General features: G+C 34.6%; 1 protein-coding gene across 1 annotated transcript; it reads right to left on the bottom strand.

Annotated features, from left to right (window-relative positions):
- Positions 1 to 1,921: 1,921 nt before the first annotated feature.
- LOC134230030 (solute carrier family 23 member 2-like) lies at positions 1,922 to 24,216 on the bottom strand. The gene is made up of 11 exons (XM_062711804.1): positions 24,037 to 24,216; positions 22,489 to 22,646; positions 21,304 to 21,392; positions 20,940 to 20,998; positions 7,845 to 8,026; positions 6,063 to 6,340; positions 5,478 to 5,731; positions 5,056 to 5,212; positions 4,275 to 4,391; positions 3,927 to 4,022; positions 1,922 to 2,265 (listed from the first exon to the last, which is right to left on the bottom strand). Exons 1-11 carry the CDS (start codon positions 24,214 to 24,216, stop codon positions 2,021 to 2,023), a joined length of 1,815 nt encoding a protein of 604 aa, XP_062567788.1. The 3' UTR covers positions 1,922 to 2,020.
- Between the last annotated feature and the right edge of the window lie 1,928 nt (positions 24,217 to 26,144).

Genomic DNA, 26,144 nt, shown 5'->3' on the forward strand with positions numbered 1-26,144 from the left:
CAGCAGTGAGATAGCAATGAAGGATATGGAGATAACGAATAGTTTTCAATATCAAAGTCCATAAAACAATACAAAATAGGAGCGGAGCAAACACGGACCTCCAAAACATCAGAGGTAGGATCAGGTACCACGGAGGAGTGAGCATCTCCTGCCGACCTGTCACACCCGCCGTGTGCTCCTTGTCATGATCGGGGAATAACGAAAAAAATCCGTCGTCAATATTGCTGCAAAAGTAAGGGAACTTGACGATAGAAAAGTTAAAAGTCATTACGTTTATCATAGAGCTTGGTTGTTAGATTACCATTAACGAAACAGAATGAGATGTGTCAGACTCTGTGGTATCTTTAAAAAACAAGACTCTACAAAATATACATACGAGACTGCATCAATAAGGCATGATGAGGTGGTACATGTATCAATATTAGCTTCTAAGAAACATTCTACAACAAGCCTGATATTTCTAATGCAAAAATTGAAGATAAAAAAAAACAATGACAATCTAAAAATATCTATAAACAGTACAATTATGTAAAGAGGGTATTAGACACAATGAAAGGTTATATTTGCTGACAAGATCGTTCTAACAAAAATGGAATATACAAAATACTGAATGAAATGTTGAAGACCACTTACAATAATATACGTGAAAATACCAAAAATATGGACCTCAAATCATCAAAGGTGGGATCAGGTATCAAGGAGGAGTATCCATTCAACATTCGTCTTTACGATAAAAGGTGTTAGCCTACTTTTATTAAATATTTGACTTTAAGATATCTGGTATGAACAACAGAACTCTGAGGAAATGTTTTTATGCTACCAAAGCGGGGAAAACTGTTAATCTGTAAAATTTTGGATAACGAATGATCGAGAAAAACGACACTGCATGAATGAGTGGACGGAATTCTTTTAATCTTAAACTGTCAGCAGCAGACTCTTTCAGATTTTACAGCATTGACAGGTTGCGATACCTATTTATATGTTCGGTTTGAAATTCAGATGAAATTCAAAAGATGCGCCAATGAAATCCAAAATTTCTGTGACATAGAACTGTTATTATAGGATACGGTATTTGAGTAGCTTCCCTTTGTTACATTTACGAACTTGCATAACTTACCGGGGAAAATATATCCATTGGGATAATACAACACGTAAGTTTATGGTGTTAAAGAACTGTAAATTATCTCAGAGAATGCTAGTTATGACACAACATTATTTAATGACGTTTTATCGTTAGAACCATTTTGAATTTCAGCAACGTTTACCATGTTAACGTGCGCATTCGTGCGCACGATTTTTGAAATTAAATTATTAGACCGTTTCACGGTAACTGCGGTACCTGCTCTTTTGCAGGGCAAAATGATAGAGTTTGGAGAAATATAACGTAAAAGTAATTGTTTAATATACGTCATTTAATTATCTGTCAATAAAAACTTCGCCAAACGTTATTATTTTGCCCTGCAAAAGTACTGCAGTTACCGTGAAGGGGCTAATAGAAAAGTAAAAAAAAGTTTCGTTTTATAAATTTAAAATCATAATTAAATGATAAGAAATGAATATAATACGCTACGCGCATTGGTGAAGTTTTCCGTCCATTTTTTTTCTTTGATTCATCGATCAAAGAAAAAATATTACATTCATTTCTTAATTCTAATAAAATATTCAAACATAGAGCAGACTTTGTGTGTCTTTTAATTTGAGTTCAAAGGATTAAGTCAAACCAATTAGGAATAAAGAATGAAAACAAGCATTCCTTATACGGGTATATAAAACGCTAAACTACAGTAAACTCTATGAGATACACATCGCAACAGGACCAGTGTAACGTAACTGCAAGGTTGACAAATTAACACGACTTCTTTGACTAAACTGTATTATTAATTAACCACCTAACAGAACTTTAACAGAGAAACAACCTGCAAAATGAATAATGATTTAATCATTTTGAAAAACCACCTCAGCTAAGGTTTTGATTTGGAAGGAAAATATCTTTTTTAACATACACTGTATGAATTTATGCTTAGAGTGTCTTCACTTCTTTCAGGTGAACTTCAGCTACTTTCCTCTTTGTATTAATGTCGTATTTCTCCGTGCCACATCGCGACCTTGGGGATGTGAAGGTCGGGGATAGAGGACAGTATCTACAACAAGTCACTTTATCCAGGTATTTTGTCAGAAAAGGAAACGAATACAATGTCTGGTCACTCTCTGATGAAGAATCCGGTACCGCTATCCATCGCTTTATCCCTCTCTCGCACTCCGTACCTAAAATTGTTAATTCAAACTGTACCTTTTTACACCTGGTTCTTACAGACCTCACGCCTCTTTTGTTTTTCACCTATTCTATGAAGTTTCATTTATTTAATTTGACATTTCTCTTTTTTTGCGTTTCGATATGCAAAATTGACATTGCGTTATAAGAAAGATTTTTTTTCTGATAAGAGTATTCTGAATTTCGTTTGGTTTTCTTTCATGCATAATCTTATTCCATCTTTAAAGATACGAGGGGCGTTCAATAAATAATGTCAATGGGGCTCAGAAAGAAGCAAAAGACGCTTTTCAATGATTTAGTCTTCATCATTTTACTTATTAATCTATTTTAATTCAAACACATGTCCGTTACATTTTTTATCCAATTTCCGATTGTTTTGAGAACTCATTTTTGGATATGACCCTTAGTATACTGGAAAATGGCAGATCCAATGATTTCCTGGACTTGTTTTTTTCCTTCTGAAAGGTGTTTTTTTCAAGTTTGGAAATAGAAACAAGTCGAAAGGTCAAAGATCTGGCAAATATTGTTAATGTGAAAAAACATTAACTTTCTGTTTATCCCGAAAACCCCTTTGCTCTTTAGGGCATGCAGGTTTTAACGCTGTCATGAAGAAATTCAATGTAGTGGATTCCTGATTCTGGGTCCTTTCTCTGATAAACCTTTCGATTTCTTTGCAAATAAACTGCTTTCTAGACACCTCCAGATATTAAACTGTCTCCCTGAATACGAATTTGAACAACAGTACCACTAATATTTAAGAAAATTGCATATAAATCTGTCTTTGTGCTCTTGCAAACCTTTGCTCTTGACAGACCTTCGCCGTTTTTATCAAGTACATCTTATGATAAATTTTGTTTTAATGGTTTTAAGCAATAGATTCATGTTCCAATATCTGTTTGAATATAAAACAAACGTGGATTACTACAATTACTGATATTTTAAAATAATTGTTAAGACTTTTGTACATGCTGTCGTTTTCACTCAATTTTCAAAATACAGGGTGACCTTAGAGTACCAAGCTTAATTACTGTCAAACGTTTCTTAAAAACAGTGTAAACTACTCCCGATATGATGTCTATCAAATTTGCTATGTGTCTTAAAGTCAATCATACAACATCAAATATTATTTGTTGAAATTTGGCATACAGTACATTAGTTGTTATAATTTTTGTTGGCAAGGAGGGTACCCATTTTTGATGCCCATTATATAATTTTTTATCATTGAAATCCACCTGCTCAGTTGTCTATAAAACAGGCATCGGTTGCTGTAAATGTCACATATTTCAGTGAATATTTTTTGGGGATTTTTATCAAGTTTTACAGCAACTTTAATGTAGTTTTTATTTTCACTCTAGTTTAATGATTCTTTACCATTCATTTATAATGCAGTGTCTCGAATAGCCCTTGTTTCCCACGATAAAACTATGTGATGAAAAGTAGTCACATAAACTGTTATAAATTCACTAAATATTCAATAATGACAGAAAGTCAAGCTTTATGTCATATGACTACTATATTGTATGTCATCGAGCTAATGACATTATTTATTGAACATCCCTCGTATTACTAATGTAGGGAGGCATAATAACAGCATCTATTATAAATCATATAGTGATGTATATCTGAAATAACGTTAAAAAAAGCTCTAACTGACCTGGAATCATGTTATCTAAAAGAAACCCAATAAACCCTCCTGTAAAAGAAGCAGTTCCGAACAGGACTTTAATCACCTGATCTAGGTCTTGGGAACCTGAAAGGTAGGCAACAGGAAATTTATTAAATTTATTTACCAATTTTATCGTTAAAAACAGATATACACACCTTTAACCTTTTAGAACTCTCTATATCATTTATATTTCTCAAAATTCTTTTAAAAACCTCCTGTTCTTATGATGTCTTGTAAGTAGTTTGAATATCTTTGAATTCATTTCTCATTCTCAAAATAAAAAAAAACTGTGTACAGTTGAATTCCTGTAGGATATGATTAGGGGAAAACACGCACCTGTTTTGACTTTGTTGCTGTGTTGGGTTAACCACTGTGGAATCATAAGACCCATCAGGAAGGAAACGCCCAGTATCGCTAAATTTCTTGTTGAGAACATTTCACAAAACTGTAACACTGGGTGAAAGATAAATCAAAATTAGAGTCTTTTCAAAAGACAAATAAAAAAACCAAAAGAATCCTGTTTTAAAAGTATATTCACATGAAAGGTGCATAGACACAGATTTGAAGTATCAAGAATTATATATTGCTATTGCATTTCACACGAAAATAAATTAAAAATCTTATTTCATCTAAAAGTTGTTGAAAATTTTTGGATGGATTTGATTGGCACGTACGTCCTTGCACTTTCACAAATTTTTATTTTATTCTTAATTCTTATGAAAAGTGGCAATCTTGTTGTGTATTAATGAAAAATGAAAAATATTAAAACTATAAAGTAAACTAAAACTTCCAATAAAGGAAAATGTATATTTAGATCAAGCATACTTTTTAAAATACTAGTGTGTTGAAAAGAAGTTGTTTAATTCTTCTGATGTAAATCAGGATATGAAAGCATCCCATAGCTGAAGTATAAATTCAGATTTGCTTCATTCAGCAAATCTGAATTTATACTTCAGCTATGGGATGCTAGGAAATATATTGAGATAACAAACAGTAATCCAGCTCAAAAGGTCATCAAACAATGTATTTAAAAGCAGAGCAAAACATCATAGAAGTGGGGACAGACAATAAAACAACCTTGATTCCAGTTATCTTACCTCAATCAAGAGAAACTTACCAGAAATCCCTACGGAGGCCACCATACCTAACCCCAGTAAGAGGGTTCCCCCGATAATAGGGTCCGGTATAAGGGCTAGTATGGCTCCCACTTTTCCAACAATCCCACACAATAAAAGGATCAGTCCAGCTGTTACAAAAACCGCCCTGCTGGCTATCTTATTGAAAAGAATAAAGAATTTATTAAAATTCATACTGACCCTAGGATTTTTTTTATTGTTTTAAGACACTACATGAAACAGTTCATCAAGAAATTCCCTGCTCTCGGATTGATTCATTGATAATTGATTTATAATTACAGTAGTTTTTTTTATCAGAGAGATCCACAGAGATCACTTGTTTTCATTGTAGTTTTATTGATCGAGAAATAATATTACATCATAAATATTTCAAAAAGACACATTTCTGATTTGAGCAGTATACCTTTGTTATTCCAATAATTCCAATATTACTGCTGTATGACGTAGTGGCGTGCCCCGCCCCCATAATACCGGAAACAATGCTCGACACGCCCTCTATTGAGATGCCTCTGTTGATGGCGTGCACTGGTGGAGGAGCTGCCTCTGACATCCGGGCAGCCGCAAAATAATCCCCCACTGATTCAAAAATGGATGATATTGTGGCAGCCAGCATTCCCATGTACCCAGCAATGCTGAATGTTGGCATTCCAAAGGGAACTACGAAAAAATGAGTAATGATTCAAGAGAGAAAACCAAAAAGACTTAATCTTTTATACTAGCTTTACCTACCAAACACAAAATGTAAATTTGTAGTCTGATGGAGATATCTTGTTCCATTGTTGAATCTTTTATTTATGTTTTCTCTTAAAATCTATTTAGAATATTTTTACGAAAATACCCGTACTTCATAGAAGTACTTCATAGAAGTACTCTTTCAAGTTCAGTGATATTTAAAAAAATAGAGTTCCTCATTAACGGTATCTATATAGTCTTTGTAGACTTCGACCTCTCTAGTTCTCTTTCTATCTAAATAAATTAAGAAAATTACATGGAAGAGGGAAAGTAAACCAAGGAGTCTCGTTTATAATGCCGACTTTGGAATCTGTTCTGGCCTTGAATGCTGGCTCAGTGCTGTTCCTAGAAAACACGTCTGTCTCCGTCAAAATAAAGGAAAATAACCACACCACGGCAATAGTCAGGACCACCGGAAATAGCTGGAAGATCGGAAGTTTGGTCGCGTGACATTTCTCTTTTCTGGAAAAAGCTGGAACCGGAAGTTGGACTTTGTTTATACATGTTGAAAACAGGAACAGCAATGCCAGCGTTCTAAAAAGAAAGAATACAATATTGGTGTACGTTGTACCTGTGTTTTGAGTTAAAAATTGCATCAGTAATACTTTTTAATATATTCGATCAGTGCATACTATTAGTTCAAGATATATTACTGTAGTCAGCGGCGACTCACACAAATTGTTATGACGAAAATAGTTCCATCATTAATAAGTAGATACAACATAATTGTTCACGATAAGAATAATGTTGTGTATGTCATACGCAAAAGAAACCAAAATTATTGTTAATTTTTCCTCCAAAGATCACTTTCCCCCCTAAATGCAAATACAAAAAGTTAATATTCCTACGCTCGCTCCATCCTCAGCTTTTTTTAACATGTTTGATAACAGAGAATATCTAGGTCATTCTTCGGTTGATATCTTTTCACTGATGAATTGATTATACTATATCAACAACTGTAGTAAAATCATGTTAATTGTTCGTTACTTATCATAAAGTTTCCTCTAAGAGAAAAAAATAATGATTCTGTGTGTGTAGCATACTAAATGAGGGAATTTTCAATCCCTGAGCAGATTCCTGCACGTATGTAGACAAACTACACATGGGGAGAGTACCTATAAAATGTGTAACAAAACCCGAACTGGCCGGGGGATTTCTAAACAGACAATCGTTTAGTTTTTATAAATCAGAATTTGTATTCATGTGATCTAATTAGGAAAAAAGTTCTGTCTGCCATCGTAACTTCTCTGTTCGCGGGAGTTCGTTTGACAACTCCATCGCACGTGTGTGGGGCTAACTGGTCTTGCTGACATAGGTATTTGTACTGTTTGTTAGCATGGTTAGGAGACTGGGTGAACGTAATGCTACGGACTCAGAAAATTTACACACAAGTTATGTAACTACACAGTGCAGTTTTATTTTTTATAAACGTCATTAAACACTGTTAAACATATTAAATCTAAAAGTCGAATATCTTTGGATATGGGGTAACCCATATCCATTCTTGTTATTGTTAACAGGGATCCAGGGTTGGTTTTGGGTCATGTTTACGATTCATATTTCATACAGACTTTACAATATCGATCATATTTATTATCTTCTCTCTAACATAAACTTTATGATAATTAACGAACAATTAACATGATTTTACTACAGTTGTTGATATAGTATAATCAATTCATCAGTGAAAAGATATCAACCGAAGAATGACCTAGATATTCTCTGTTATCAAACGTGTTTAAAAAAAGCTGAGGAGGGAGCGAGCGTAGGAATATTAACATTTCTTATTTGCATTTAGGGGGGGAAGTGATCTTTGGAGGAAAAATTAACAATAATTTTGGTTTCTTTTGCGTATGACATACACAACATCATTCTTATCGTGAACAATTATGTTGTATCTACTTATTAATGATGGAACTAATTTGTGTGAGTCGCCGCTGACTACAGTAATATATCTTGAACTAATAGTATGCACTGATCGAATATATTAAAAAGAAATATTTGTGATATCTTGGATGAATTGTACATGAGGACTTACAGTAGGGATATCCCCCATTGTTTCTCACAGAAACTGGCCACTACACCGGTCAATGAGAGTCCGATGAGGGAGATAGTGGGTGCGATCGTCAAAGGTCCGACAAATCTCAAAATCAAACCAATCAGACCTAGACCCCCAACAAAGACCTGCGTCAGCGAGGCTAGGATCAGGTTACCCTGCACCTACAAGTAAAATATCCTAAAATTAATTCTAAAACGGGTTGATGATACAAGGGTAAAAATTTCTGAACGAATAAAATCTAGGGAATAAGCCTTTTGAAACAGATTTCTGGCGATCTGTTTTTGGTAACTGGACTTTGGAAAACTTTTTCCGTTTAAAACAACATTTTACTGGACTAATAATCTAATCGAACCATCGCAAACAAGTCTTGGGAAAGATTATATTGGAACAACTTCATCCTCACAACGTCATGGATCCTGAATCAACGACAACGTATTGACTCGGGACCTCTTACGTTGACGTTGTGTGGATGGAGCAACTGAATTAGAAAATAACAGCTGAATAATTGAAGGCAACACTACTTAGGCAACATTAGGTGGTGCTAAAGGATTGGTAAAGTATAATTACAAAAACATTTCAATAATATTACAGAGAAAGGAAAACCATGTTTTAAAATATTTTCTCCCTGAATACAGCCTATAGGTTTCCACGGGTCATACTGGTAGTTTGTAAACATACAGATTGTAAGCATATATTGTTGTCTAGACAATGTTCATCCGAAGTCAGTTAAGGAATGTTTTTAAGTTTTGTGTGAATTATTGGTGTGTGGATCACACAGACTTGTCACGTAGGCATATTTCTAATCTCAGCGAGATGTCGTAGGGACTAAAATATTTGGTCGGACGTCCACAACGACATCTCAGTCCACTTCCACACAACCTAATTAGTGATTTTTTGCTCAGATTTCGACCGCTTGTTTCAATCAATATGGGCTGAAATGAATTATCTGCTCGCTTCAACTTTTTCCTTTGAACATCCCTTTAAGTCTCTATCACAATAAAACTTTCCTTTCTTACCTTTAAAATGTTTAAATCCAACAAAATATAAAGTTGTTTATTTTTCCTCTGTAATGTCCCATTCATTTAAATCTCCGATGTTGAAGAATTCCAAAATAGTCTGCTTTGAATAATTCGTACTATAGTTCATTCCTATAGGAAATAGTAGTAGAACGAATAATTCAGAGCAGACTATTGTGGAACTCTTCAACATCGGAGGTTTAAATGAATGGGACATTAGGCCTACAGAGGAAAAATGAACAACTTTATATTTTGTTGGATTTAAACATTTTAAAGGTAAGAAAGGAAAGTTTTATTGTGATATTTGCATTCTTTGATTTTTTTTTTCAAGAATATCAGAGGAAATCCTGACTTACACAAGGACGCAGCTTCTTGTCTTCAGTAAAGAAAAACATACGGCTTTAAAATCAGTAAACCTGATTACTGCATATTTTCTCTAATAAATCAAAAACATATTTATAAAGTATTTCCCTCGCAAGCTGGATACAAGCAGCGCCGTCATCACATTTTTGTTTTGATGCAGTTGTGACGTCATCGATCACCGTTAGGACCTGACGAAAATCAATAATTTAATACTATGATGAAAAATGAGAATGCTTTTATAATGATTAATACTCCAGAATGCTTTTTTGTAATTTTTTTTAGTTTTTCTATTTATTTTTAATAGCTGAAATTATTCTTGAAATAGATATATACTAATTAAAGAAATTTTCTCTTTCTGAATGTTATTACCCAAGTGTGAAGAGTTATCGTTCTTTGTTCAAATATGCATGATACAAAAAATAAAAATATGGCAGTTCTCTACAATTTTTAAAAAGTTTTATTATACAATTAAATACATTAAATACATACAAAGTTAAATTTTTAAAGATATAAATCAGCAATTTTAATTATTCTGAATATCCTTTTTTTCAAAGAATATTATTAAAAACTTATTTTTATTCCTCTTATGAAACATTTCATATATATACTTCTCGACACTCCAAACAACTGTAGTAGAGATTGGTCTACACGAGTGTGAAAGAGCAATTATCCTGCCTCTGATAAAAATCGTGAAATTTCATTGGCCGAGAGCAATACTGCATGAAACGATGTTATGCTGTCTACCCACCTCACATTGCTAATGTGCCCCCTCCACGTGACCTACCCACCATATATTAAAATTTTACCAACCACACATCATCAATATACTGCTTTCACATGACCCGCACGGAGCTTCATATCTGACGTCACAATACGTCTGACGACAATGTACAATGGATGTAGAACGTCTTGCTTGGACGTTCAGTGAAAGCGGTTTATTGATACTATCAATATCTAATCTTTTAGTGAATCATCGGCAGGATAAATTCGTTATGTAGACACTTAGAGGGGTAATACGGAAATATGTGGGGTCCTTGAAAAATTAAATATTGGACTCGGCTTACGCCTCGCCCAATATGGATTTTTTCAAGGACCCCACATATTTCCGTATTACCCCTCTAAGTGTCTACATAACTAATATTGTACTCATAGTAGAAGCAATTGCGTCTATAGTCCTATGAACGCAGTTGATGACTACATGTTCATAGTGGGAGAGAGAAGTGGATATGCAAATATACAAAAACGACTTTCAAATCAATTTCACTGTTGGCTTAGTAGAAAACACAGCGAATTTGAATATTATACAATTATAGCCTTTTGATGAGGTCAATCCCTCGATATATAGACCTTAGAGAAAGCATATCGACCGAGCACGAAGTGCGAGGTCGATATGCTTTCTCTAAGGTCTATTTATAGAGGGATTGTACCGAATCAAAAGGCCACAATTGTTTTATTATTTTTTACCAGTTAAAAAGAAATGTCTTAAAATCCTTCTTTTTAATACTCAGTACCTTCTTATACAAGGCATTGTTATGTCATTGCATTATGACGTCACAGTAATGAAAACCAGCTGCAGTTGTTATGGGTCAGAATTACCCGAAATGCCAGCAAAGATCAATAACACAATTTAAACTTAACAATAATTTATTTACAGTAATATATAATAAGTATATGAAACATAAAGTACAAACTTAGCAAGAATCTAAGAATACATACATCAGAGTGTCCGTTGCTGTACACAATGTCCCAATGAAAAATATCCCAGTTATATCTCAATAGTGCTTATACGACAAAGTATTCACAATTATTGTATATCTATGCATTGAATTGACAGGGTATTTATACAGTATTATAAATCTAGAATATTCTAGAAAATGTTAAAACATGATATTACTGGAACAATCTGGACATACACAAAACTTAAGAATGTTCTAGATAAAATGACCAAACATGTTGACCACTCTGGAATGTTCAAGAAACTTAATGTTACTAATTATATACATAATAAAACAATACACATCTCACAACACCTCCCCCCTTAAAAAAAAGTTTGAATGTCAATGAAAACTTATATTATTAAAATATTATTAAAATAAAAGTTTTGTACATTAATACAAAATCTAGTATGTTTACGATACTCTTGACAAAGCGTCTGCAATAACATTGTCTTTGCCTTTGATATGCTTAATTGTTATGTTGTATTCTTGTAACAACAAACTCCATCTAGTCAGTCTTTGATTCTTGTTTGACAATTTATGCAAAAATGTCAGGGGGTTGTGATCCGTATATACAAGAATTGGATGCAAAGTAACATTCAGATAAACATCAAAATGCTGTAAAGCTAACAACAAAGCAAGGCATTCCTTTTCAATGGTGGAATACTTTTGTTGACATTTTGTAAGTTTCTTTGAAAAATAAGAAACAACTCTGTCTACCTTATCACTATGTTCTTGAAACAAAGCTGCCCCGATTCCAACATCACTAGCGTCAACAGTAAGCTTAAATTGCTTAGAAAAATCTGGAGTTGACAGAACTGGGTTACTCATAAGGACAGATTTGATTTTATGAAAGGATTTTTCACAGTCTTTTGTCCATTCAAATTTAACCCTCTTTTGTAAAAGATTTGTAAGTGGACTAACAACTGAGGAAAAATTTGGACAAAATGTTCTGTAAAACCCAGCCATGCCCAAAAACCTCATTAATTCTTTCTTGTTTGTAGGAATCGGGAACTTTGCAATAGCTTCCACTTTAGCCATTATGGGTATAACATAACCTTGACCTACTTTATGACCTAAATACTCTACATAAGCATGACAAAATTCGCTCTTCTTAAGATTCACAGTTAAGTTTGCTTTAGCTAAAATGTCAAATAAAGCACGCATGATTCGGAGATGTTCGTCCCATGTGTTGCTGTATATGACGACATCATCAATGTAGGCCTCGCATCCCTCAAGGTCTTGAAGAAGGGAGTGAATCATCCTTTGGAATGTTGCCGGTGCGTTTTTCATGCCAAAAGGCATTACTTTATACTGGTAAAGTCCATCTGGTGTAGCAAAAGCAGATATTTCTTTTGCTCTTTCTGTTAACGGTACTTGCCAGTAGCCTTTCAACAGGTCAAATTTACTGACAAATTTCGCGTTTCCAAAGTTGTCAATACAGTCATCGATTCTAGGTATTGGATATGAATCAGTTTTGGTAACAGAATTCACCTTTCTAAAGTCTGTACATAATCGGTACGAACCGTCCTGTTTTGGTACAAGAATACACGGTGAGCTCCAATCACTTTTACTAGGTTCAACAATGTCATTGTCCAACATGTACTGCACTTCCCTTCTTAGGTACTGCAATTTTATTGGATTCAGACGGTATGGATGTTGTTTGATAGGCAGAACGTCACTCACTATGACATCATGACAAGCTGCATTAGTTTTCTTTGGAACATCCGAAAAGATTTGATGATACTCATTCATCAAGTTTTTAACTTGTTCTCTTTGGTGAATGTTCAAATATCCAAGTTTGGCATCAAAGTCAGCCAAAATTTCGGAGTTTTTCAAACGAACACTCTGATTACAATCTTTCTCATTCATTTCTACACTCGTATCACTTTCAATACAATTTTGAATAGTCTTAGCATTGGCTAAAGTGGAAACTGGTTTTACAGAATTTCGGTCACACCTTTCAAAATACTCTTTTAACATGTTAATGTGACAAACCCGTTTCTCTTTACGTCGACCTGGTGTCTTAACTACATAGTTTACATCACTGATCTTGCTTTCAATTTCATAAGGGCCATAAAATCTGGCCTGTAAAGGATGACCAGGAATAGGTAAAAATACAAGAACCTTATCACCTGGTTTAAACACCCTATTTCTGGCATCTTTGTCATACCACATTTTCATTTTCATCTGAGAACTCTTCAAATTTTCTTGTGCTAATTTACAAGCATTGTAAAGTTTTTCTTTGAAATCAGACACATAATCTAAAAGATTAAGATCACTAGTCTCAGTCAGCCACTTTTCTTTCAACAATTTCAAAGGACCTCTAACTGTATGTCCGAACACCAATTCAAAAGGACTAAACCCAAGAGACTCCTGGACTGCCTCTCGTGCAGCAAATAGTACAAGATGAACCCCTTCATCCCAGTCTTTCTCATACTGGTAACAATAGGTCTTCAGCATTGTTTTTAGGGTTTGATGAAAACGTTCTAGCGCTCCCTGGGACTCAGGATGATAAGCAGTTGATCTATATTGCCTTATACCCAACTCATGCATGACTTGCTGGAACAACCCCGACATAAAATTTGAGCCTTGATCCGACTGAATTGCCTTGGGTGCTCCTACAAAACTGAAAAACTTGGTTAGGGCCTTAACTATGCTCTTTGCCTTTATATTCCTAAGAGGTATGGCTTCAGGAAATCGAGTGGATGTACACATAATGGTAAGTAAATACTGGTTTCCTGACCTAGTCCTAGGCAAAGGTCCTACACAATCCACCAATACTCGACTAAACGGTTCTTCAAAAGCTGGAATGGGTTGGAGAGGAGCAGATGGTATCTTCTGATTAGGTTTACCTACCATCTGACAGACATGGCACGACTTGCAAAACTTTGAAACATCCTTTCTTAGCTTAGGCCAATAAAAATGACTCAAAATCCTATTATAAGTCTTATTGATACCTAAATGACCAGCCATAGGTGTATCGTGAGATAAACTCATGACATCTCGACGATAAGCAGCTGGGATCACTATCTGGTGAACAACACGCCACACTTCATCTGGAGAAGCATCAGGTGGTCGCCATTTTCGCATAAGGATGCCATCTTTCATATAGAAGCATTCTCCAACTTTAGTAGCCTCTTCTGGTGGAAGTGCTCTCTTACTAAGTTGAATTATATCTGGGTCTTTATGTTGTTCAGAGAGTAAACGCTCTCGGCTGAGGATGTCCTTGCCTTGGCTAACTAGTGGATTCAACTCATCATCCTCACCACCAAATTTTGGTAAAAGTTCTTTCTTCTCTTGCTTCTTGATATTGTGTGGTTCCATGCTTGTTTGAGTGCCATCAAGGTCAGATAAGAAAGTGTCATTCAAATCAATATCAACAGAGGAATTCGTCTCGTCAAAGGCTTGAGTATGGTCTGCCTCCATTTCTCGTCTTCTGGCCATCGCTCTAGTAACAGCACAGGCTGGATAAATGTCATCATCTTCATCATTATACATGACATCTGGATTGATCTTCTCACAAACTATAGGATCTGGTACAACTTTTCCACCAGCTAAATCGTTGCCTAGCAACAAAGAAATGCCTGGAACGGGAAGAGTAGGTCGAACACCTACGATAACAGGTCCAGTAACTAAATCTGACTTCAAACTAATTCTATGCAGGGGAACATCAATGACGCCTAGCTCCACACCCTGTAATAAAACTGACCCACCAGTAGAAGTCTGCTCAGACAAAGGAAGCACGCCCTCTAACAATAACGTCTGTGCAGCACCAGTATCTCTCAAAATCTGGACAGGTTTTATTTCGCTAGAGTCACCGAGTGAAACAAATCCCTGAGACATAAAGGGCTTATAATCCTCCATAGAATCAATAGAACTGGACTGTGAACCCTGGACATCAGGAGTGTCAGAACAAATCGAAACTAAGGTTTCTCTATCACCTCTAACTGCCGCACAAGCATGTGGTTGAGTTTTGTCAAAATCATTTTTTCTCTTAAGTTTAAAGCATTCACTGATCAGATGACCCTTTTTCTTACAATAACTACAAGTAGGAAGCGACCCTATTCCAGACGATCCTTCAACACGTCCTGGACCGGACTTAAAACCACCTTGGGATGGAGACTGGGAACTTGTGAAAGACTGAGACCCTGAACCACTCTTTTTATATGTGTCTGAATTGGTAGAATTACTGCTAGTCTGAGATCTTGAAACAAAATTCTTTTTATGAGACAGAGCATAAGTATCAGATATGACTGCTGCCTCTTCAAGAGTTTTCACATTCTTATCTTCTAAATGTGTTTTCAAATCTTGAGGAACACACTCCTTAAACTCTTCTACCAGGATGACTTGGCGCAAATTAGCAAAAGTTTTATCAAGTTTCTTGGATCTAAACCAGTGATCAAATAAATCTTCTTTCTCTCGTGAAAATTCAACAAATGTTTGATTATCAAACTTCCTATACTTTCTGAATTTTTGTCTATATGCTTCAGGTACTAATTCATATGCTTTTAATATTGCTGCTTTGACCTTCTCATAGTCTGAACTTTCAGCTACCCCTAGTGCAGAGTATACCTCAGCTGCTTTGCCAACCAGTACACTTTGTAACATTGTTGACCAAACGTGTTGTGGCCATTTAAGATTTCCTGCGACTTTTTCGAATTGGGGAAAATACTTGTCTACAGATTTTTCTTGAAATTTCGGAACTAACCTAATATTTTTTGCTGCGTCAAATTCAGTTTTGACAACTGACGGTTCTGGTTGGTTTTGTAATTTTAATTTCTCTAATTCAAAGTTCATTGCACGCTCTTCTCTTTCTGCTGCTAATTTGTCTAATTCAAATTTTCGTTCACGCTCTCGTTCTTCTCTTTCTCTTTCTCGCTCTTCTCTTTCTTTTTCTCGATCTTCTCTTTCTAATTTTTCTCTTTCTAATCGCATTTTCTCTAACTCTAATTGAAACTGATATTCTGCCATTTTGTAAGAGCCTAACTCTGATTTAACTGTATATTCTGGAAGATCGTATTTTTCAAAGATGTTTTCTTCTACTAGTTTGTTTGCAACCTTAATTCTAATGTCTTGCTTTCTCTGAGAGGATTTAACATCTAACCCAAAATGCAAACCTAATGCGATCAAGTCATCCTTTTTTAACGTATCAAAAACCTGAACACTTGGTGAACTAAGAAAGTCTGTGACCGAAAACACCATGTTGATTTCTGCTGGCTTATAATTTAATTTAACAAAAAATTAATGAGCAAAATTATGACAATAAACTGCAAAAGTGCAAAAATTCTTGATCCCGGACGAGCCCCCAATTCTGTTATGGGTCAGAATTACCCGAAATGCCAGCAAAGATCAATAACACAATTTAAACTTAACAATAATTTATTTACAGTAATATATAATAAGTATATGAAACATAAAGTACAAACTTAGCAAGAATCTAAGAATACATACATCAGAGTGTCCGTTGCTGTACACAATGTCCCAATGAAAAATATCCCAGTTATATCTCAATAGTGCTTATACGACAAAGTATTCACAATTATTGTATATCTATGCATTGAATTGACAGGGTATTTATACAGTATTATAAATCTAGAATATTCTAGAAAATGTTAAAACATGATATTACTGGAACAATCTGGACATACACAAAACTTAAGAATGTTCTAGATAAAATGACCAAACATGTTGACCACTCTGGAATGTTCAAGAAACTTAATGTTACTAATTATATACATAATAAAACAATACACATCTCACAACACAGTATCTGTTTTTAGAAACATCCAGTCTATAAAGACTATTGTGACGTCAGCACTATTGTTGCTTCACAAAGGAACGTTTCCAAATTTAGAAACATCAGGTTTATAAATTTTTAGAATAGAAACATCGAGTCTGTAACACTTTTTATACTTGATCTTGTGAACCAGTTTGAGCCAATCAGATAGTTGGAACAATACAGAAAAATAATAATTAAAATTATATAGCGATTGTTGTTAGAGGTCTTATGCACCAGCAGGTCAAGTTACAAGACTATTTCCATCATTTTTTAACGACTAAATGGGGCGGTCCTTCGGATGAGGCCGTATAAACCGAGACCATATGTCGCAGCAGGTGTGGCACGATAAAGATCCCTCTCTGCTCAAAGGCCATAAGTGCCGAGCATAGACCTAAACTTGCAGCCCTTAAACGGCAATGGTGACGTCTCCATATCACAGGTGCTTGAGGACAGGACCCCCCCCCCCCCCCAATATAGACCCCCGGCCCTGTTAGACTTTTTACACATAAATTATATATGGATGACACATTTGTGATATATAATCTATCCTATCAATTCAGAAAATTTGCTTAAACTTACATTTTATAAAAATATCGACCCTCCCTATATATTAATTAACAAGGTTGCCAACTTCGTCTGCAAACCGAGAGGCGCTGCCGAGAATTTCGGTTGAATCGTCTCATAAATCTAAACAAATCCCTAAAATCAACAACTCATATTGTAGATTGAATATTCTTTTCATTAACCACCAACTCTCATGAAGGTTAAAGGTACTTGGACACAGATTTGAAATTAATATTTTCTCTATAATATTACGACTTATATACTTTAATAGCATTTCACACAAAACTTAATTCAAAATTTTATTTCATTTAAAAGTTATTAAAACTTTAAATTTTTTGGCGGGTTTGATTGACAGATCCTTGCATTTTCACAAATCTAAACTTTATTCCTAATCTTTAGGAAAAGTGGCAATCCTGATGTGTATTAATGAAAAATATTGACACCATAATCCAGAAAATTCAGAGTAGAAATGTTCTAAAGCAAAACATACACACATTATATCGTCAGTCCGTGCAGTTGTGGTGAGCAGACTTTGGCGATTTAACGCACCCGATGAATCGTAAATATCCAACAATAACATGTTTACAAAAACCTGTGTACATAACACGAGTGTGATCGATTCGCAAAACTCTGTACACAACGGAATGGCGATACTTGTAAAGTAGTTCTGTTTTCTAACATTTCAACTCTGAATAAAATTATTCTTCTTGATGTAAGTTTTAATATTTCTCATTAATACACATCAGGATTGCCACTTTTCCTTAGGATTAAGAATAAAGTTAAGATTTGTGAAAGTGCAAGGATTTGTCAATCAAACCCACCAAAAAATTTAAAGTTTTAATAACTTTTAAATGAAATAAGATTTTTAATTAATTTTTGTGTGAAATGCTATTAAAATATATAATTCGTGATATTATACAGAAATATACAGAAAATATTAACTTCAAAATTTGTGTCCAAGTACCTTTAAGGCACTTTAACAGTCGTTATTAGTCAGCCCCCGGGCTGACTAGTTACGTTATGATGAAACTGCAAGTGCGCGTGCGGTAATCGGAATTCTGGGAAAAATGTTTGCACAATTTTCTCCAACCAGAGGGCGTGCTTCTTCACACACACTCACGAGCTCGATCTATTTATAGACTGCATTGTTCTTCGTCGTTCTCGACGAAAATTAATGACATAGACTGTTCAGCTTCTAGGTGGCGGCCGGGATATTTGTCAGTTTTTAAATGATACTATGAAAATATCTCTTTGCTTCTAATAGATGATCTGACTCTGAGTACATTTATTCCCTCAATCGCCATTGCAAGCCGAAGATTTAAATTATATATTCCTTTGGATGCCTGATGCAAGACTCCCTCGATCAATACATGTATTCAATACCTTGCATAAGACATGTTCGGGTCGGATTTCACACAACAATCCACTTGCCACAAAGGTCCCAAAATAGTGAAAAAAAAGAAGTTGAACGATCTATTTCTTTTCACTCTAATGATGGAAGTTAGGAAAACATCAGAGAACCACTGTAAGACAGTAAATTCTTATAATTTACATGATGATAGACGAGTAAGTGCCGCTTGTGCACGTGAACCGCGCCCACATGTGAGAAATTGACCACAGTGGAAATGCAATAGCTGAGGGAACTGTGCTGATTTATAGACAGGGTCAACCCCCCCGCCCCCAGGAACGGAGAGAGAGAGAGGGGGAGGATGGATTCCAGTATTTTAATCTATAGTTTTGCTATGATGGTAGACATCATCGAAAGATATTTTATGTATACGTATACTGCATGTATAAACATATTTTGAAAATCCATCTTAAATTGTTTTCCGTGTCGTTCATTACTTTTTTGGAAGCAATTCTTTTCTTTCATAATAACACTAAAATGGATGCTCAAACTTAGAAATTGTATTAATTAAATATACATGCAGTATGCCCCCCCCCCTCCACATCATGCATTGCCTCGAAATGCACAACTAAAAAACTGTTATTCAATAATATTTAAAAACAATCTAACACAAAGTCTACCTTCCTTTTATTCATCATAATCTTTATCATTTTAATAGAATTTAACATGATCTTAGTTGCCATGCATGGTGGCTTTTGTTCATTTACCGGTATGAGATGAACTTTCTCTGATGTCTGCGCCGAAGAGAATTTATTGGAGATCATTGTAATAATCATGATGAAGACTAACTAAAATTTATTTAATGCTTTATTATGTACAGCATTATGTTACAAATAAGAAAACGATTAGAAGAATTTAACTTTTCTTACAATGGCATTTATTACATTTAAGGAACACAACATGATGGATAGATCAAATCATAAACCTTTACAAAACAAGAAAGAAACTTTCTGTATTCCAGTGGCTGACGCTCAGCTTTTTTTAAAAAAGCTAACCTTGTGACCAAGTTTTCGAAAGGATGTCAGGCTACAGTCAGCGTTTTTGCTTAGTGAACGGAAGTGACGAGGAGACGACTTTTTACCAAAATACACAGTTCTACAGAAAGTCTGAGACACTGTTTTGAAGTAAACTTTTGAAGAAATTTGGTTGAAATACACTTTAAAAAATGTCTTTCAAATGTATTTGGAGAATAGAGTTCTAAACCGCTGCTGCAAATGAAATGTCTCTAATTATTTTTCAAATACCTGATTTGCATGTGAGAGTTATGCCCTTTTAAAAATGCAATTTATTAAGATATATTCTTTTCCCTAAATATTTGTGTAAATCTACAAAACGTTTGAAAATAAAATTTTTATGAAGAATTCGTACAAAAAAACAAGAATATATCTATTGTTGATATTTTACACGCACATTTGGGTATAAGGGGAACATCGGGAATTAGTCCTCTCCTCATTACTTCCGTTCAATAAGCTTTTTACGGAGTTGGCAACCTTGTTGATTTATCAAATAGAGAATGTAGGGTAGATTTAATAGAACGTTTGTTTTAGGTAATTTTTTTCGATTTGCTGGTATAGATCTTATCACAAATATGGCAATGAAAGATTTTTTCTGAGAAAAAAAATCGAAAAAGCCCAGGGGTATATCGAAAAGAGGGGGGGGGGGGGGGGTTCCTGTCCTGAAGCACCTGTGCTCCATATCAGTGAAATATTCTCGAGAGAGACATTAAACAGTATACAATCAATCAACATTTTTAGGAGATAACTTTTTTTTATTTGACATGTCAATTTTATTTTCTGAAATAAACCCATACATGTTCCTTGTTATATAGGGAAATAAGTATATTCTTAACAAACTGTACTGAAACATGTTTACCATGAAATATAAAAACACAATTTATTCGGGAATTCACATTCAAATCAATTTCACTGCGTTTATTTTTCTTTGTTTATTTTTCTTTCTTTATAAACATATTTATTTTGTAATAAAGAAACCTGTGCTAATGTAGTGGAGCTTCGGACTAGATGATACGGTGACCTTTCGAACTGTGGTCATCAAGCCTACCTTTGATCTTTCATGAGGTATATGGCCAATGTGAAAGTTATAGAGTATTAAAATTCCTGTTAATTTTACAACTTCACCGACCAAAATGTTGTTTTCTTCTACAAAAGATACGCGAGGGTAATAAAATCCTGTTGATGAGCTTTTAACGGACAATATTTCTCGTACCTCTCTTATCCGGACTTCCCAGTTTATGTTTGTTGTGTTGCTTCCAGACAGAGTGTCATCTAAAAATAATATCGACGTGTTTTACTCTGAGTTACATATTATAGAATTAAACTTACACAAATCACGAATGATTGTTCATTCATTTATATATTCAAATATGTCAATTATAAATACATGTAATGTTGTTTTAAAAAAAATATTGATTTATATATAGAACATAAACTTGCGAACAAAATGTCAACATGATGAAAATAGTCAATGGGCAGATTCAGATATACAATCGTCGAAAGATTTTATAATGTTAAAGGAAGTTTTATATACATGTACTTTAAGTAAAATTTCAGCTAAAAATATAAGTGGATACCGTTTTCTGAACATTTAAACTGCTCCAGTGACATCATCACCACTATCGGGGCGACAAACGTGCTGGATCCGCCTTGAATAATTGGTAATCTACAGAAAGACGAAAATCTTATGAAGGACTTGCATGAATGCAAAAGACTATTTTTACAGTTATAAATAAATTTCACTGTCATCACACCTCTAAAGCAACAAAAATTAATTAACGAGGCCCAATCTAATTGGAAATTACGAAAACAGAATGATGAAATTTTTTAATTCTTGGAAATACATTTGCATGTATTATGCTAAGAAAAATTAGCATAAAATTTTGTTACCTTGCCTTAATTGTAGTCAAATGAGGGCACTTTCAAGATATGGACCATTTTTCGTGTTTTTATTCATAATTACATACTAAATCTCCGCAATAAACAAAGGAATTGACAAATAAAAAAAATAAAGGACGAAATGTTTTGTTTTTCACATATATCATGCAATTTGTATCCCTCTTTTAAAATATGAAAAGAAAATCGGATGTAGCCTTTATTGCAGTGAAAAGGGAGCATATAAAAACGCAAAAATAGGACTATGCAACTAGATATTTCATAAGTCGCAATGGGTTTACATAACATTACATCAACAAACGATTGTAATACTGTATTGGTTTTTATAACTTAAATGATTCTTACATTATGAAATAATTTTCTCTCCATACTCAATAAAAAATAGTGAGTGTAAACACTTCAACATGTTCGAGGAAAAAGACTAAAATCTTTTACCTTTGGTTGTGGTGGGGTTTTTTCTAATTCAAAAATTGAAATAAAACAAGATAAAATTAATAAATCTGTACCAAGAAATTGATACCTTAAAATAAATTATGTTCCAAAGTTGCTTAATAATTTAAAAAACATTTTCTAAAAACATGTAAATAATAGAAATGCCAGAATGAGCCAGCTTTCAACAAGCACAGTCTATAGAGCTTACAGGTATGCAATATCATCGAAACATTTAAGCTCAATTTGACGTCATTTTAATTTAGACGTTATTCAATTGTGACGGCAGTCAAAGTTACTGTGACGTGCCTGAGTTGACGCTGCGTTTTAAAAAACGTTTGCGCAGATCAAGTAGATCGGGCCTCGTTAGTTTGTTAATTAATTAATATTTTTACATTTATTCGTTTTAAATAGAAATACTAAGTAACTCTGGTTACCTGACTCCAATACAACACTGTAGAATGGTGGCGATTCCACACATAAACATCGTGATGCTGAGGAGCTGGGCTCGAGCCTCGCTCTCGTTCTCAGGACAGAAGATAGTGGTCAGGATGAAGGGGAGGGACAACGAGCCCCCTATTGTCATGAAGGCTTGCTGCGAGAAAAAGTAGAAATGCACAAGTGAAATTCAAAGGATGCTCACTCCGGGCATGCACCTGATTCCATCTCTGATGTTTTCGCAAAAATGACAATTAACCTTTTTTCATTTATTTCAAATGAGGATTAAAAACACGCATGTTCTTCAGTTTTTAAAGCCAAAACGGAAAATTCTAACAGAAACCCATCTTGTTATAAAGACGAACAAACAAAAAACTATTATGGGCAATATGACTTCAGCCTTTCTATCGTTAACGTTCCTTATTTTAGTAGTAATATTCCTATGATTAGTTCACCAAACTTGTTCGAGTGTAAGTACGATTAAATCGACAAAGAGTACTGAAAGATAAGTTAAACTATAGCAGTGAATGGTATTTTGACTGATGTGTTTCATTCCAATCGTTAGACCTTTGCTTCTATTCTAGATTCCCTCTACCAGATCAATTCAATACGTGGGTCTCCTGGAAGTATGACGGATCAACACGGGATGCTAACTCCGCATAAGCTCCCAATTCCACCTCTAGATTCCCGAGGATCCATGTTTTATACTTTCACATCTGTATTAATTGGAGATTTTTCTGAGATCGCTCACTGTTCGTCATGCATCTCCTTTTTATTTTTATTCCATACACATCCGAACATGTTATCACTACTTTATCCATGTTCCATACTTATTATTGGAGTTTTATGAAGAGACTTACTTTTACATTCGACAGTGACTTTTACAGTAATTGGAGTTGACTATGTATAAATTGTAGAAGTCAGTCGTCGGTTGTAAAATAAAAAGAAAGTCTCTTCATAAAACTACATTAATTATATATCTGTCAATATTTCTTTTATGGAAGACAATACAATGTTCTAGATGTCCCATCTCAGTGGGGTTTATTGTTTATTTTACCTGGAGTGTACTTTTTACTTCAATTTAGCTTGGCGAGTATTTTTGTGAACTTTTGTTGACTTTAGTTTATCTAAACATGTGTATTTAGAGTCGCTGGTCCATATAAATTGATCGAGATGTTTCCTTTTGTCAGAAATAATTTATGTTAAATAATACATTTATCTTGACGATATGTATTATTTTGATAATTAAGTTTAGGAATTTTATGCTTTGAATCACAAATAGTGTAAAGCCTCTGTTATAAACGTTACATAAACGTCTTTTTTAGCTTAATGACTGTACAAAAAATGAACGTTAAAGACACAGTTTCATGATAGTAAATTTACGTAGGCTTTTAAAGAGGACACCTATCAATTTTTTTCTTGTATTCAGAGAAATTTGTTTTCAAAACATTCAATAGGTTTGAGAGCGTTCGTTGTTAAATTTCAACAGAAAAAAATATTACAAATTGAAGATAAATCAAAGATTCACAGCATAAATGTACACCTACCTGTAATCCAAATAGAATCATTAGGTGTATTGGTGGCCTTGTATCCACTGGGTATAAAATTGTCCTAGCGCTGTCTACAGGACACTGGTCCCTCCCCCGCCCCTCCCCGTCCTCCTTACCCCCGTGCTTCTCTATCCCCTCATCACTCCTCCCCACAGTTCCCGCTGACTCGATGGCCATCTTCACGACCGACTGATTCAGGGACAGTTTGTCTTTCTCGCTTATCCCTCGTGTTGTATTCTCTCTTCATAATACTAGTTTCCAGTTCAACTTTTACAAACATTCGTAAAAACCCACTCATGTTTTTTATTATTTTTATAACTGGACTAAACATCAAATAAAGGTGAATTTTGTGTTTAGTAGAACTTGATATCATTTTAACTGGGCTAAACGTAAAATAAATTTCGTAGCATCTCATTATTTTGTTTGATTGCATTCAGTATTCAAGATCAAAGTCAAGTTAAACAAAAGGCACAGAGCAAACACGTGAATCGAATCAGACTCTGCGGTGTTTTTTTTTTTTTTTCGATTTCAAACGTTTATTTTTGATGCTTTTTCAATAAAAATGGAACTCGTAAATTTACTAACTTTAATTTTCATTGGCCATTTAAGTCCCGTGGGGATCCGGGTTAGAATAGGTCCTCAGTACCCCTTGCTTGTTGTAAAAGGCGACTAAATAGGGCGGTCCTTTGGATGAGATCGTATAAACTGAGGCCCCGTGTCACAGCAGGCGTGGCACGATAAAGATCCCTCCCTGCTCAAAGGCCTTAAGTGTCGAGCATAGGTCTAAATTTGCAGCCCTTCACCGGCAATGGTGACGTCTCCATATCAGTGAAATATTATGGAGAGGGACGTTAAACAGTATACAATCAATCAATCAATCATTGGCCATTTAAATATTTTGTTAAAAAAATTCTGATTGTACACACAAGTACTTTGAAGTTGACATCAAAACGATTTATGAGTTTCTGATTGATAATATCTATGTTATTTTTGGAGACCTGGTCTCCCAACAATCTACTGGAATTTCCATGGGTACCAATTGCACCCCGTTATAAGCAGACCTAATTTTGTATTCATCTAAAGCAGAATTTGTGAAACATGCGTGAAAAAAGAAAACACTTGCTGTGGCCTTCAACTCGACATTTTGATATATCGACGACGTATTCTCCATTAAAGCTGGTAATTAGGGCTGTGACGATACAACTTTTTCTATATCGATATGTATCACGATATTTAAGCCATGATACGATATGTATCACGATATGTTTAATTGCTAATAAAATCTCTTTTTGCATTGAAATAAGCAAATTATTTCTTTGCAAATAAGAATAATTTATCCAAAATAGTTGTTTGTATGTTGTTAGCTGCAGATCTGTAGCTCTCTGGTGAAAAAAATTCGGATAGACAAACAAGAGATCTCTGGTTTATCTATCCGAATTTTTTCAACCAGAGAGCTACAGATCTGCAACTACAGCTTCCCTTACTTGTGTAGCAATATACCTTCATCGCCTGCATACGGAGTTTATAGATATCTCAGTTGATTCTGTAATGTAAATAGTGTTTGCTAAATTTGAATTTGGCGCCATTAGTTGACAGGTCATGTGACTACCGCTCTAAAGGTATATAAACGTCACAACGCTAGCGTCAGCACCTTCAGTGTTAATTTGGCTTCAGAGACGAAAGGTTGTATTAGGTAAGGAGTTTATAGGTAAGCCGACAGTTTCCCATAAGAGAACGTGGATCAAGCATCCTTACTCTCGCGGGAATAGCTCGACTAGTCCTCAGTGGACATACATATAAAAAGAATAAGTTTCTTTAGTATTAGGTGTTGAGTAGCTGAGTACTCATTTGTTGAGCACTCGTTGAGCGGAAGGTTTTACTCATTAGTTGAGTAGTGTTTTTGAGTATTATAAATTTGTATATAGTTTGTATAATATCTTAGTTAGTATATTTTATAGTGATTTTTAACAGTGATTTGTTTTGTTAGGTAATTAAGAATAATCATTTAATTTTATACGAGAGAAACTCGTATCGCCTTATTTGTATATTTTGCAGGCGATTATTTTTGTATATACGTTCGCCGTATTTGTATATTTTGGCAGGAG

This window comes from Saccostrea cucullata, unplaced genomic scaffold, assembly GCF_032062105.1.
Source record: "Saccostrea cucullata isolate Sc308-1 unplaced genomic scaffold, CSIRO_AGI_Scuc_v1 ctg8030, whole genome shotgun sequence".
NCBI lineage: Eukaryota > Metazoa > Mollusca > Bivalvia > Ostreida > Ostreidae > Saccostrea > Saccostrea cuccullata.

What these genes read in the sequence shown, in the direction of transcription:
- LOC134230030 (XM_062711804.1), bottom strand. Translation starts at nt 24,216, where the DNA reads ATGGCCATCGAGTCAGCGGGAACTGTGGGGAGGAGTGATGAGGGGATA. An exon ending in CAGTGTTGTATTGGAGTCAG is followed by an intron (nt 21,393 to 22,488) that starts GTAACCAGAGTT and finishes GTCTTTCTGTAG; the next exon opens with ATTACCAATTATTCAAGGCG. An exon ending in TTTAGATAACATGATTCCAG is followed by an intron (nt 2,266 to 3,926) that starts GTCAGTTAGAGC and finishes TAACAATTTTAG; the next exon opens with GTACGGAGTGCGAGAGAGGG.